Source organism: Oculina patagonica, chromosome 4 (genome assembly GCF_052425735.1).
Source record: "Oculina patagonica isolate OP01 chromosome 4, crgOcupat, whole genome shotgun sequence".
NCBI lineage: Eukaryota > Metazoa > Cnidaria > Anthozoa > Scleractinia > Oculinidae > Oculina > Oculina patagonica.
In genome coordinates, this window is record NC_135761.1 from 12,208,632 (window position 1) to 12,222,876 (window position 14,245).

At 40.8% G+C, this 14,245-nt stretch overlaps 3 protein-coding genes across 3 annotated transcripts; all 3 read right to left on the reverse strand.

Moving 5' to 3' along the window:
- Window positions 1-677: 677 nt before the first annotated feature.
- On the reverse strand, window positions 678-2,872 carry LOC144651478 (kelch-like protein 12). Its single transcript, XM_078511420.1, has one exon. It carries the CDS (start codon window positions 2,626-2,628, stop codon window positions 910-912), a length of 1,719 nt encoding a protein of 572 aa, XP_078367546.1. The 5' UTR covers window positions 2,629-2,872; the 3' UTR covers window positions 678-909.
- Window positions 2,873-5,395: 2,523 nt separating this feature from the next.
- LOC144649558 (kelch-like protein 24) lies at window positions 5,396-7,462 on the reverse strand. Its single transcript, XM_078509071.1, has one exon. It carries the CDS (start codon window positions 7,450-7,452, stop codon window positions 5,716-5,718), a length of 1,737 nt encoding a protein of 578 aa, XP_078365197.1. The 5' UTR covers window positions 7,453-7,462; the 3' UTR covers window positions 5,396-5,715.
- A 1,131-nt stretch (window positions 7,463-8,593) lies between these two features.
- Window positions 8,594-13,720, reverse strand: LOC144649559 (kelch repeat and BTB domain-containing protein 3-like). The gene is made up of 2 exons (XM_078509072.1): window positions 12,779-13,720; window positions 8,594-11,267 (listed from the first exon to the last, which is right to left on the reverse strand). Exons 1-2 carry the CDS (start codon window positions 13,342-13,344, stop codon window positions 10,094-10,096), a joined length of 1,740 nt encoding a protein of 579 aa, XP_078365198.1. The 5' UTR covers window positions 13,345-13,720; the 3' UTR covers window positions 8,594-10,093.
- Between the last annotated feature and the right edge of the window lie 525 nt (window positions 13,721-14,245).

Here is a 14,245-nt window from a genome sequence, read left to right on the forward strand (position 1 = left end):
TATGTTTGTATTCCTAATTGTAACTGTAAAACTACTGTACTAGCTAGTACAACTGCGAATAAGTATTGTTGATTAAATATCAAGTCAATAACAACAAAGTTTCTGTAATTTTTTAAAAAAATATTACCTTATAATTAACTAATAACTAGCATTGTCGGTTAGTTACTAATAACGGCAATTACGCGGCTGTTTTAGCTACTTTTTTTTCTTTTTTTTTTTGCAATTTTGAATTTATAATGAATACAGTCAACTCTCTCATAAACGGACACCATCGGGACCGGCTCCAACTGTCCGCCTTAGAGAGGTGTCCGTCTTATAGGGAGTTTTGTTACAGTACAATGACTGAAAAACGGCAGGGACGGGACTAACACAAGGTGGCGGTCTTAAGAGGTGTCCGTCTTATAGAGGTGTCCGTTAAAAGAGAGTTGACTGTTGTACACAGGCTGAGAAATGTAATTATGAGGGTCCTCCAGAAAACACTGAGTATACTTCTGATTTTTTAATTATATGCAATGTCCCATTTTTTTCAATCACAATGCCTTGATACATCCCTGGTATAATTTTTGTCTCCAGTTCCCAGGCAATTTTGTTTGATTCCAGGCAAAAAAATGCCCTGTCCTCTTTAAACAGTTTTTAATGGAGATTTTACTGGTTTACCCCTTCAACATTCAGACTAGTAACATTTGTTGAGTTAGGATCAGTTGTGAATAAAATAAACTAAAACTGACCATGCATGCAAAAGATGTAGAATAGCCTAGGATTCTTGGGTATGGCATTGGTGTCTCAGGGTCTGTTTAAACTAGAGTGTTTCCTGGGAAGAACCTGTTTCATGGCACAACTAGTTCTCAGTTCATTTACAGCCTGTAAACTGCGCCACTGTTCCCTAAGGTGGAGGTTTTCAGTCACTAGTTAGTGGACAAACTCTTTTAGTAGCTTTAGCTGGGATGCTTGGAAGTATGAAACCTGCATATTTGGTGGCAGAAATGAGGCTGTTCTATGCCATTTATTATTTCTAATATCAAAACACTCCACAGCACCCTGGTATGAGGTTTCATTTTCTCCTCCAAACACATAAATCATGTCATTTATACTCACAGCCCTACCAGCAGCTCTAGGACAACCAGTACTAGACACCAGGCTCCACTCATTTGTACTTGGCTCAAATATCTCACAGGAAGGTTCAATAATTGTATCCGTCATGTCACCAAATCCTCCAACAACAACAATTTTCTCACCAGCTGTGGCAGCAGCAGCAAACCGTCGAACTTTGGACATATTTGAAACCTTGGCCCACTGGCCAGTTAATGGATTGTAGCGCTCCACACTGTTTTGACAAACTTCACCATTATGACCAGCAATGACATAAATATGATCTTGCAGTACAACTGCACTGTGACTAGCACGGCCAGTTTCCATTGATGCTACTTGCCTCCATTTATCAAAGATAGGACTGTATATTTGAACATCATGCCAAGAACCCTCTCCACCGATCACATAAAGCTCTTCATTAAAAGCTGTGACTGAACAGTCTTTTACATTTAGTTTTTTATCATAGGAGCTCCATTTATTTAGTTTTGGGTTAAAACAGTACATTTTTGCAGAGTTTTTCCCACCCAGTACGTACAAGAGTCCACCACACACTGCGGCTCCATGATGACTACGAGGGTGAGGCATCATGGGTAGGGACAACCATGTCATGGTAGAGGGTACAAAACAGTTCATATCCATTTTTAAACGTTCCTCACTTTCTCCACCTGTGAGCACCACCACATGCTCATATTTATCTAAAGACAAACGGGGTTTCAGTGGCATGTCTTGGAAGCGGTCTGGGAACAGACAGAAATCCAGTGCATTAATTACTACCCTCATGCAAGTGGGGTCCTTACTGACCAACTCTTCATCGATAATTTTTCGTAGTCTGAACTTTGTCATTGAGAACAGTCTTACACATTTCAGTAGTTCAGGAAGTAAACACTCCCTTGATGGCAGATCATGTTTAACCCAAGCAATCACTGAATTATATACTTCCTCTTCTTCAGACACATTTATCTCGTCCATGGAAATCAGTTCTTTGACTTTCTCTGAATCAAGCCCTCTGAAATCTTCAGATTTCGTGACTGCAACGAAGTTTTCCAATTTATAAGTAGCTGCAGCTTGCTTTAGTGACTCACAGTTATACTGAGAAGCAAACGATTCTAAAGCCAAGCAATTTGAAGCATTAATTGAGCCCTTCAGGAAAAGTGACGCTCTCGTTTTCAAACTTGGAATGATCAAGTAGTCTGCGATCATTACCAAGTCTTGTGCGTTAGCAGAATCGATGCTTACTTTACCAGTGTAAATAAATTCAAGGACATCGCTAATCGTCGTCGATTTTGCTTCCTGTAATTCCACAACATTGCTTTCCGTTTCCTTCATTTGACTGGTAAACATAGCCCAGAAGTAAGGGCTTGCAGCAGATAGAACACATTTGTGGGCAGTGAAGTCTTGTCCCTGAGCTCGGATAGTTGTATCGCAGAGAATGTTCGTTTCTTTAAGTTCGTTTAGTTTATGAAGCAACTCGTCTCTGAAATCATCGTAAATCGTCTCATTCTCTTGCTTGTCGTCCTCACTATGCACGCAGTTGTCCATCTTTCCTTCTCTTCGATCTGATCAACACGCTTCTGGGAGAGTAGGTGCTTCATGTATGAGGACGCATTTTATACCTATGCGAGGTAATGTCACGCAATCTAGTAGTCGGTAACGTATCAGTCAGAAGATCGAAATGTCCCGGAAAATGTCCCGGAAAAAGGAGTTGCATAGTGTAAGATGTTATGCACCTAACAATGTTAAGGCGCAGATGGGGAGGGGAGGGGAAGGCCGGGTATAGGTGAAGGGGATTTTCTGTTTAAATGCTCCACCCCAGCACAAGGATGGCCAAAAGAATAAAATCCAAAAAACTCCACTACGGACAAATATTGCTGTCAAATCCCTCGTCTGCGCCTGTCCTCCACCGTTGAGGTCAAACATTGACGGGTGCGGTAAGGCGATGAAATTTTAAGAGGTCTTAAGAAGGGATAAAAAAAAGTTTTGGATCACCACCATTCGTGTAATGAACATAAAGCTTTTGAATTACTTAAAACGCGATCGGAATATTTGCATTTAACCTTCTAAGTTAATCGGTGGATAAACGGCGTTCAGGTATTCAAGAAATCCAAGATGTAACCGGCATCGAGCTATAAATAGATATCAAGAAATCCATCAGTTCAATAGGCCATTTTCAAAAATACCATAATACTCTTTGTTGTCCCTCCAAAATTTTGCATAATCATTGTTTTCAAGGGGTGTCGAATGGTAAACACGAGACTTTGCGAGACGGCCATCCTCAGAGACCCAGGGGCAGTTAGTCGGGACGACGGGATTTTCGGGCGAAAGTTTAAAACAAGCTTGGGAGAGCCCCTGGGCACTTTCTTTTTCCGAACCAGTTCCAGAAGCGTTTGACTCCTTCCTTCTGATTGGGCAGAAAAACAGTTTTTCTGGCCAATCAGCAAGGATGACCAGCTGAGCGGCTCTGACGCCTTCTTACACGAAGTTCTGGCAAAAATTTTTTACTCTTACAGAAGCCTCTTTACAACACTTAAAAGTACAATTATATTTAGTGACCCCCCCTTACAGACCATTTTTTTTTGGCTTGCCCCCCCTTTAAAGCCAAATTTTTTTGGATGGCCCCCCCTCAATTCCCACCAGCCCCCCCCCCCCCATCTCATAAAAAATGAACCGTCCCTTACACGAAGTTGTTTTCCTCATAGACTCGTCGTGGTTGCGTCCGTGCATCGGATGATTTTACGTGGAGAGTGTCAGAAAAGAATAAGCCTTACACGACTTCCAGTTTTATACTGTTAGTTGCGAGTAAACAACAATTCTTATTATTTTTCCTTGATTGTTAAACGACTTCTGAAACTTTCCACGGTGTGGGTGTCTTCGTTGCACGGGCCACGCAATAGCGAACATATCGCTGACGACACCTATTGTTATTTTGTTGCCAGCTTGACTATTAAAACAAAGGGTTTTTTGTTTGATTTGTTGGATATTTAAATAACCAAAACAAAACTTATAAACAGTGTAGAAAGTGGTGCATCGCTTATATAGCTATAAAAACTCATTTGTTTGCTTGCGCTATGCCACAGTTTGCAAATTCCCAGGCCTCATTGTTTTGTTGTTGTTGTTTTTTTTTTATCTGAGGCTCTCCACGTAAAATTATCCGATGGACGGGCTAATTCTAAACAACCACGACGATTCTATGAGGAAAACAACTTCGTGTAAGAAGGCGTCAGAGCCGCTCAGCTGGTCATCCTCGCTGATTGGCCAGAAAAACTGTTTTTCTGGCCAATCAGAAGGAAGGAGTTCAAACACTTCTGGAACTACAACACCTATGTAAAATGGTTGACACACTGGTCAGAACAAGCTATTAAAAATCAAATTATAGCAACTCCTAAAACATCGACTAAATTATCTAATCCCTACTCCCTCCATCTGGTTTAATGTTGCTACAAAACACAGATTTTAGGTGAGCTTCAAAACATTCTCGTCCATGCTGAAGTATGCTTATGATAAACATCTACTGTGAAAAGACTTACTTCAACACTTCAACGCATATCAGTCGAGTTTCAAGCTCATTCTTGTTCCCCAGATTCACTTGTCTCTCTTAGCCAGTGAAAGCTATGCATGGAAAACAAGTGATATGTTCATGATTTGATTGGCTACATTTTAACAATTAAGGGAGTTTCAAATCAAGCCAATCAAATCAACCATTTCAAACTCTAGTATAACAAAGGGAATTTAAAATGGCTCAATTGACTGGCTGTTCCTTTTGTAAAATCCAGCCAATCAAATCATGTGTCTCCAGAGCCTCTTGCTTCTCGTTAATTCTTGTGCACAGGCTTTACCAGCTAAGAGGGGCAAGTGGCTCTGGGAATGAGAATGAGCTTCAAACTGGAATATATATATGAGTAACTGCAAAGTAATAAGTGTTGAAATAAGTCTTTTGGCAGTAGATGTAAATCAAAAGCATATAATTTTCAGTATTTTGCCATCATCCTTAATTTAATTCTTATAAGGCCAGAAACCCATGCGCGCGCACAGCGTTTGAATATCCATTTTGCTTAGTACCATCTTTGGAAACAAGAATTTGTACGTGAATGCTTTACACACGCAACATAATTTTTGGTTTTGCGGTAAGTTGCTTGAATTTCGACCTAAACGCCGTAAATTTCTTACAGAAACTAAAGAAATATATTAAGTGTATCGAAGCGAAGTTCTCCAGATTACTTCAAGAAGATGAAACAGTAGAATTTAACCAAATTTAACTTTATTCAACCAAGCTTGGTTTAAAACAAGATTACGCCATCGAGCGCGAGCTTTTCCAAATATGGTACTTAGTGTAAACGAATGTGCAAACGCTTTGTACAATGCCAATCATAGGGAATTACACGTTTCAACCCTTACGGGTTTCTGATAAGGCGCAAAATTGTTGTGAATATGCTCTAATCATCCATGTAACTTAACCACACAACTACTGTAGAACAGTGTTCTTTTAGTTTGTAAATTAAATCATAGAGTTTTAAAATCCGTGTGGAATTTGCAGCACGAATGATTAGTTCCCAGTTCTTTCTAAGCCTACCCAATACAGTGGCTAGCAAACGTGAGTAAATATCCCACCCCTCCCAGGGAGAGGTTTTTTCAGTAACTAGCTAAAGCGATATACTTTTTTGGTAATTTCAACAAAGATGCTTGTAGTGATGAACAATGATTTGGCATATTGGCCATTTCATGCCATTTATTGCTCCTTATATCAAAACACTCCACTGTAGCCAAGCATTCTTCTTCATCTTCTCCTCCAAATAAGTAAATCATGTCGTTTATACTCACAGCACTACCACAAGCACGGGGGACACCAGGAATAGACACCAGGCTCCACTGATTTGTATTCAATTCAAAGACTTCACAGGACGGTTCTATGGTTAAACGTGACATGTCACCAAATCCTCCAACAGCAACAATTCTCTCACCAGCTGTGGCAGCAGCAGCAGACCTTCGGACTTTAGAGATACTTGAAACCTTATTCCATTGACCAGATAATGGATTATAACACTCCACACTGTTTAGACAAACTTCACCATTATGACCAGCAATTACATAAATATGATCTTGCAGCACAACTGCACTATGATCAGCGCGACGAGATTCCATCGGTGCTGCTTGCCTCCATTCATCACGAACAGGGTTGAATATTTGAACATCATGCCAAGAACCTTCTCCACCAATCACATACAGTTCTTCATTAAAACATGTAACTGAAAAGTCTCTTAGATTTAATGTAATGTCATGAGAGCTCCATTTATTTTGATTTGGGTTAAAGATACACATTGAATGTGAGTTATTCCCATCAAATTTCTCACCCAATACGTACAAGAGTCCGCCACACACTGCTGCCGCACCACATTCAGTGGCATAGGAAGGCATCATGGGTAGGAATCCCCATGTCATGGTGGAGGGTACGAAACACATGGTGTCCTTTAAGATATCCTCAGAGTTTGATCCACCAGTAATCACCACCACACGCTCATATTTATCTAAAGACAAACGAGGTTTAAGTGGCATTTCTCTGAAGCGATCTGGAAACAGACAGCAATCCAGTGCATTAATTACCACCTTTGTGCAAGTAAGGTCCTTACTGACTAACTCTTCATTGAGAATTTTTCGCAGAGTGTACTTCGACATTGAGAATAGTCGTACACATTTCAGTAGTTCAGGAAGTAGACACTCCCTTGATGGCAGATCATGTTTAACCCAAGCAATCACTGCCTGGTATACTTCCTCTTCTTCAGACACATCTATCTCGTCCATGCAAATCAGTTCTTTGAGCTTCTCGAAATCAAGCATTCTGAAAACTTCGGATTTCGTGAATGCAACGAAGTTTTTAAATTTGTAAGTGACTGCAGCTTGCTTTAGTGACTCACAGTTATACTGAGAAGCGAACGATTCTAAAGCCAAGCAATTGGAAGCATTGATTGAGCCCTGCAGGAAAAGTGACGCTTTCGTTTTCAAACTTGGAATGATCAAGTAGTCCGCGATCATTATCAAGTCTTGTGCGTTGGAGGAATCGATGCTTGCTTTACCAGTGTAAATAAATTCAAGGACATCGCTAATCGTCGATGATTTTGCCTCCTGTAACTCCACAACATTGCTTTCCGTTTCCTTCATTTGACTGGTAAACATAGCTCGGAAGTACGCGCTTGCAGCAGATAGAACACATTTGTGGGCAGTGAAGTCCTGTCCCTGAGCTCGGATAGTCGTATCACAGAGAATGTTCGTTTCTCTAAGATCGTTTAGTTTATGAAGCAACTCATCTTTAAAATCCTCGTTAATCATCGTATGCTCTTGATTGTCGTGCGCCCCACTCACGTAGTTGTCCATCTCTCCTTCTCTTTGCACTTTGCAGCACGGCAAGGCAAGGTAGGTACTTCATGTATGAGGTCACATTTTATATCTAAGCGGGAACTTGTCACGCAATCTAGTAACGATGCTGATCGAAATATATCGCCGAATGGAGTTGCGTTGCCTCTTGCATTAATAGTCATACGTGTCATTTAAAGATGAATTACAGTCCGTACTGCGCAATCTCGGCTGCAATGTTTATGTGAGCCTCACAAACAAAGCAAAACTAAAAATTACGTGACAAACTTACCTGTTTCTTCATTATTAACGCCAGATATCCTTGCAGAACAAATAATAACAAGTACAAGAACCTTGACGCTATTTCAAACCGACGTTTCAGCTCATCGGAAATTCTTGAACGATGCGAACTGTAATGGCGGACTAAAAAACTTCATGTATGCTGTCAACGAAGTGTAACGTTTCAACGAATTCAAAACAAAAACGAAAACAATCCCCGAGTCTGCGCAGTACGGACTGGAAATCAGCTTTAAATAAGCGCGGAGATGTTATTAGTCTGTTCCAGGCGTTCGGCTTGTGGGGATTAGTGCAAAGAACAGCAAGTTAGAAAAATGCGAGGGGTTTGGGGCGAGGGAAAGAAACTGTTGCGCTGCGTCAGTGGCCAATGGCATTTAATTACCTACTGTGAGTTGATAAAGCAATTTTATCATGCAGCAAAATTCTCGAATCGAATCCGATTGGCTCTTATGCCCTATTTTTCACCAAATTGGAGCGCATGCAGCTATAAAAGTGTCCAATAACAAAGTATTCAAGGTTTGCGTGCTGCACAAATGCATACTTCTTTATTTGGTTCCTATATGTGACTAAATAGTCCTCGATATTCCTAAAATGTTCAGATCCAAAAATGGCTTTTTGTCTGAGTGATGATAACCTGTCAACAGGCTTCACTTTGTCTATAATTTTCCTCAAATTTACCCTACCAACCCCTTGAATAGTTGCTCCCTTCGAAGTAATTGCCTCCCTCGAATAATCACCCCTCCCCTCTATTTACCTCTCCTCTCATTCACCCCCTCCCCGTCAAATTAAAAATTTACAACTGGTATCAAGAATGACTCAAGCTCTGACAACAAGGATATTGACACTGAAAAAAAGTCAATTCAGTGTACTTGATGTGATTATTTTATTAACAAATGGAATAACAAAAGAATGTAATAATGGGTCTACTGTACAGTATGATGGGGAGCAATCCACCGTATGGAAGAATTGTGGGTAAATGTACCAAACGTCATCTTTTTTGGTACAGTGGATTAGTGACTACTTAGCAAATATTTGAAACTGCACTCTATTTGCAAAAGTTTTCATTGCTTTATACTACTTGAAGTACAATGTTCAATGAGGATATTCAAAGTAAGTTAGCAAGGGAACAATTGAAGGGGTGGAGACTTCAGGAAGTGACTCTTTTTTACCTTTTTTAGGGGAGTTTGTAGGCAAGTGAGCTTAGGACTGGGATTATATGGCATCTTAAGCATAATCCAGTTGCTGCAAGGTGGGACAAAGTGATAAATCAGATGCTATATACTGGGTAGCCGGACTTTTTTCCAAGAGCATTCATTCTCATTGGCTTCTTTGAGGTCAGTGGGTAACACTGCTCATTTAGAGATTTCTTTAAATTTTAGCCTTTTCAGCCTTACGTGTCGTGGTGAATAGGAAAATAGAAATTATGAGAGCCTAGAAATGGCTGTTTCCAATTTCCAACAAGCATCCTTGTTGTCCGAGGGAGGCTCTGCCCGAAAGGGGTACCTTTTTCAGGCTTCAGGAATTTAAAATACCATTTCGAACACATGCAATTTATGGCTGTATTATTTCCATTTATTAAGCGATACTAGAATATGACAAGAAAACGTCATGTTTTAAATCTATACCATGACTTTCAGGTATATGAAAGGGTGCCTTTTTTCATTAAAAGGTAAACGAAAGGCGTACAATTTCTGGTAAAATGGTATATAAAAGGGTAAAGGGTAAGAGCTCGGGGCGGAGCCTCCCCGTACAAAACTTTTTTGGGTACCCCCCGGGCATCCTTGTCACTCCTCTTCTGTATCATGGGTGTCCTTCAAGCCCTTTCCCACCCATCCACCCTCACAAGACCCCCTAAGATGCCCAACCAACCGCAGAGTGTGTATAACCAGACCCAAGAGAGTATCCAAACATAAGAAAAATTACTGTTCCTAACACAAGTTGTTCATGAGCATTAAGGTTTGAGAAAACAACAGTCTCTCTCAATAAATATTTCTCCCTGCTAAAGAGAGGTCAGAGATAAGGCTGAAAATTCCGTACTAGTAATGTTACTCAGTAGAGTGTGTCTCAGATTAGTTGTTACTTGCATGCTATAAATTACCAAATAGACACTACATAAATATTTCTGTCCCCGTCAGTTATGAAATTTACTAGCCGAGACGGTAACGAGTTTCTCCATAATGATGTTCCAAACATGGAGCATTGCTTTTTACCAATAAGTATGGAATTTTTGGGGCTTGAATCTCAGACACCTTTGGAGCATGCAGGAGAGATGCCTGTTTGCACACTACAACAGGTCAATAACAGTTAGTTGGCTTGCTTCCTTATCAACCCAGCTCTCTTCTCCCCTCAGGGTGAAGGCATTAAATCACAGGTCAATAACTGTATTCACTGTGTGCATGTACTTTTTGGGCAGAAGCACAAGTGATGCTTGAAGGCAGTAAAGTCGCTGCGGCATCACACTGACTTCTTTCCATTCATTTTCTTTAGCACTGTAGCACTCCACACTATTCAGTTTATACTGTTCGTGGTTGGCATTCTCTCCTCCAAACAAGTAAACACAACCTTTAAAGCTAACTATGCCACAGGCAGCACAAGGAACATTGGGACTAGGCACCAGACTCCATTGATTTAAATCTGGATCAAACAATTCACAAGAAGCTTCTATATTTTCAAAGCGCATGTCACTGAAACCTCCAACAACAAGAATTTTCCCACAAATGGTGGCTGCAGCAGCATACCTACGAGGATGGGTAATGTCAGGAATCTTGTCCCATTTGTCACTTGTTGGGTTATAGCGCTCGACACTTGTGTGAAAGTGCCCTCTATTGTCATTCCCAGCAATAATATAAATATGGTCTTCCTGGACAACAGCACAGTGAGCAGTGCGACCGTACTCCATCAATGTTACTGCCTTCCATTCAGAAAAGACTGGATCAAATCTGTCCACATTGTGTAGGTGACCCTCTCCACCTATAACATACAGCTTCTCCCTGAAGGTGACCACACAACAGTGACTACGAGGGGGAAATTGGTTGGTTATGGAACTCCATTTGTTTTGTTTGGGATAAAAACAACATATTGGGGCTGGCTGTGCCCCACCCAGCATATACAACTGTCCACCACAAACATCAGCACCATGTCGGTACTGTGGCAAAGGCATCTTGGGCAGCGTCAGCCATTGCATTGTTGAAAGCACAAATGCAAAAGTTGTCTGAGAGGGTTGCTCCTTTTCATATCCACCAGTAAGGACTACTGCATGCTCATATTTCTGTAAAGACAAACGAGGTTTATGTGCTACATTGTGAAATCTATCTGGAAAAATAACAAAGTCCAGACCACCGAGTACAACACTCAAACATGTGTGGTTTTTTGTGACCAATTCTTCTTCCTCAGAAATCTTTCGTAGACTATACTTTGACATTGAGAATAGTCTCACACAATTCAAGAGCTCTGGGAAAAAACACTCTCTTGATGCCAGGTCATGTTTAACCCATGTGATGACTGCTTCATAAACGTGTTCCTCTTGAGACACATTTAATGAATGATTTGCCACTAATCGGATCCTGTGTTTTGCGTGGAGGATTCTGGGATCGCTAGGGGGCAAACATTGCAAGTCGCTAGAAGAAAATGTATGGCGAAAAGTTGTTTTGACGCTCAAAAATACGATTTTGGAGGGAGATCAACGCTTTTTCACCAGTATTTTACCAGAAATGGATTTGGGCAATGTTGGTACGTTGAAAGTGTTAGGTTTTGTTTGAATAACCGTGAGATATGCGATAAAATCTACCGCTTTTATGAAGGTTTACATGTATTGTGAAATAGACATCGCGTATTAAACTGGGGTCTCAAAATATTATAAAATTGGTATTAGCTCAATAAAGCCCTTTCAGTAGTTGAATAATATTTAACGTTTGCACAAGCTGTAAATTTATTAGTCGCGTCTTTTATAAACAAATAATTAGTATGGCTTCGTAATATTAAAGGTGACAGACATTCACAGCCTCCTACGATCGTGACTTTTATAAATTTCCCAATCGCTTTTGGATTTGGTCGTTTATTAAATCTTTTTTGTTTATTACTAGTTTATAACGGGAACTATATCCTGTCAGCTGTATTATTAAGAAGTGTTTTAAGTTGAGTAGAGCCCTATCAATGTCGCCAGCAAATGTGTAGAGTTCGAAGGTCTGCGTAGTTCCCCGGTAGTACATTTTTACACCTCTGCACTGTATTTATTGTTATATGAACTTTATGTATTGGCTATTGGAACTGTTGTGATTTATCTTGGCTCATTTATATTTGCAAAATGTGCTTTAAATTTGTTCTGGAAGGACAAGATCGTAAATTTTCCGTGGGGATGTTGATTAGTACAGTGTTGCGTGAATGTGTTGCTTCGTATCGCGGATGACATGTTTATTTTTGTTTAGCCAGAGGCTGCTAAGCTTTACTTCGAGAAAGATATGACCTTGTTTTAGAGCCGGCCATGCTCATGGCAAATCATCTTTCTTATTCTTGGGCGGGTAGAGTCTTAAAATTCCATCGCAAGGACGAATCTTTTGCCTCTCTGGGTACCTTCGATAGTTATCACATACCGCACAATGATGACAGTGATCGCTACCGGCCGGGCATATTACTAAAATTATTTGTATAACTTAGCATAGAAATAATCCTGTACACGCGTAAATGCAACCCAAAAGGCTTTATTACAAATTTCCTCCCGATATATACCTAACTTATAATACTTCGAAACCATTTTGAGATGTCAATTTCAAAATAAACCTTACGAAAGCAAGGAGGTTTATCGGTAAACTTGATCACATATTTCACGGTTATTCAAACAAAAACTTACACTTTCGAGTATCAACAATGCCCAAATCCATTCCTGATAAAATACTCGCGAAAAAGCGTTGATCTCTCTTCAAAATGGTATTTTTAAATGTCAAAACAACTTTTCGCCATACATTTTCTTCTAGCGACTTGCAATGTTTGCCCCCTAGCGATCCCAGAATCCTCCACGCAAAACACAGGATCCGATTAGTGGCAAATCATTCATTCGTCTTTGCAAAGCAGTTTCTTGACCTTTTCAAACTCAAGTGACTTGAAATCATCTGCCTTCACCACAGCAGTAAAATTCTGAGATTGATATGCAATTGCAGCTTGTTCTAGCGACTCGCAATGATACTGGGAAGCAAACGACTCCAAAACGAAGCAATTTGATGCATTGATTGATTTCTCCAAGAATTGTGACGCTCTTGATTTTAAACTTGGAATGATCAAGTAGTCTGATGCCACGATCAGGTCTCGTGCGGTGGAGAAGTTAACCTTTGCTTCACCAGTATACATGAACTGAAGAACCTGTTTGAATGCCTCACCTTTGATCTCCTTCAGCTCTATGACACTTCTCTCGTCGACCTTGTTTTGTTGGAACTGACTCGCAAACAAAGCTCGGAAGTACGGACTTGCAGCGGATAAAACACAACGGTGGGCGGCAAATTCCTGTTCTTGAGCTCGAAGAGTTGTATCGCACAAAGTGTTCGATTGTCTAAACTCGTTTAATTTGTGGAGCAAGACGTCTTTGAAATTCGGGTCAATCAGTTCGGTTTCTGCCTCATCCATCATGGCGACTTGAGCCCGAAAGGCCGAAACGACAGCCGAGGAGTACTAGAAACTAAAGCGGAAGGGATGCCCAGTTTCAGGTCGTCACGCAACGCTCCCTCCCACCTAAATAACAGACTGTCACACAAACCAACGTATCCAAGGGATCCTTTAGATGCGGCAAAGTCCGCTGCGTTACTTTCCCCTACATTACCGACGGCCGTACCAACTACACTTTTTCTGCTACTGGAGAGACTAGACCCATCCCTAATCATATCGACTGTGACTCCAAAAACCTCATCTACATGGTACACTGTCGACGTTGTAACAAACAATATATAGGAGAGACCAAAAGACGACTTAAACACCGCTTTAACGAGCACCGACGACCAGTAGACAGACCCACCCCCCCCCGGGGGGGTACTTCCTATAATGGCCTATACGGGGAGGCTCCGCCCGGAAGGGGGACCTTTTTCAGGCTTCAGGTAAATAAAAGGGTAGGGATTTCACGAGTTTTATATGAAGGGGTATGGAAATCTGTCATTTGGCTTTAATTAAAATATTTTGAACAGACGCAATTTATGGCTGTATTATTTTAATTTATTAAGCGCTACATAAAAATGACAAGAAAACGTCCTATTTTAAGTCCACGCCATGTCTCTTAGGTATATGAAAGGGGTACCTTTTTTCAGTTAAAGGTATACGAAAGGGGTACAATTTCTGTCAAAAATGGTATATAAAAGGGTAAGGGGTTAGAACTTGGAGCGGAGCCTCCCCGTATAAAACTTTTTTGAGTACCCCCCCCCCCCCCGGGACCCACCCCCAACTCCAGACCAACTGCGGTTTCAGACCGTTTTCTTTCCGACGACCATTCGCCTAACGACATAGAACTTATTCTACTAGAACGCATACATTCATCTCGTGA

Excerpts from the sequence above, each read along its gene's own strand:
- LOC144649558 (XM_078509071.1), bottom strand. The coding sequence starts at position 7,452 with ATGGACAACTACGTGAGTGGGGCGCACGACAATCAAGAGCATACGATG.
- LOC144651478 (XM_078511420.1), bottom strand. The coding sequence starts at position 2,628 with ATGGACAACTGCGTGCATAGTGAGGACGACAAGCAAGAGAATGAGACG.
- LOC144649559 (XM_078509072.1), bottom strand. The coding sequence starts at position 13,344 with ATGATGGATGAGGCAGAAACCGAACTGATTGACCCGAATTTCAAAGAC. Across the intron at positions 11,268-12,778 it reads AAACTGCTTTGCAAAGACGA|ATTAAATGTGTCTCAAGAGG; the intron begins ATGAATGATTTG and ends GGCAAATCATTC.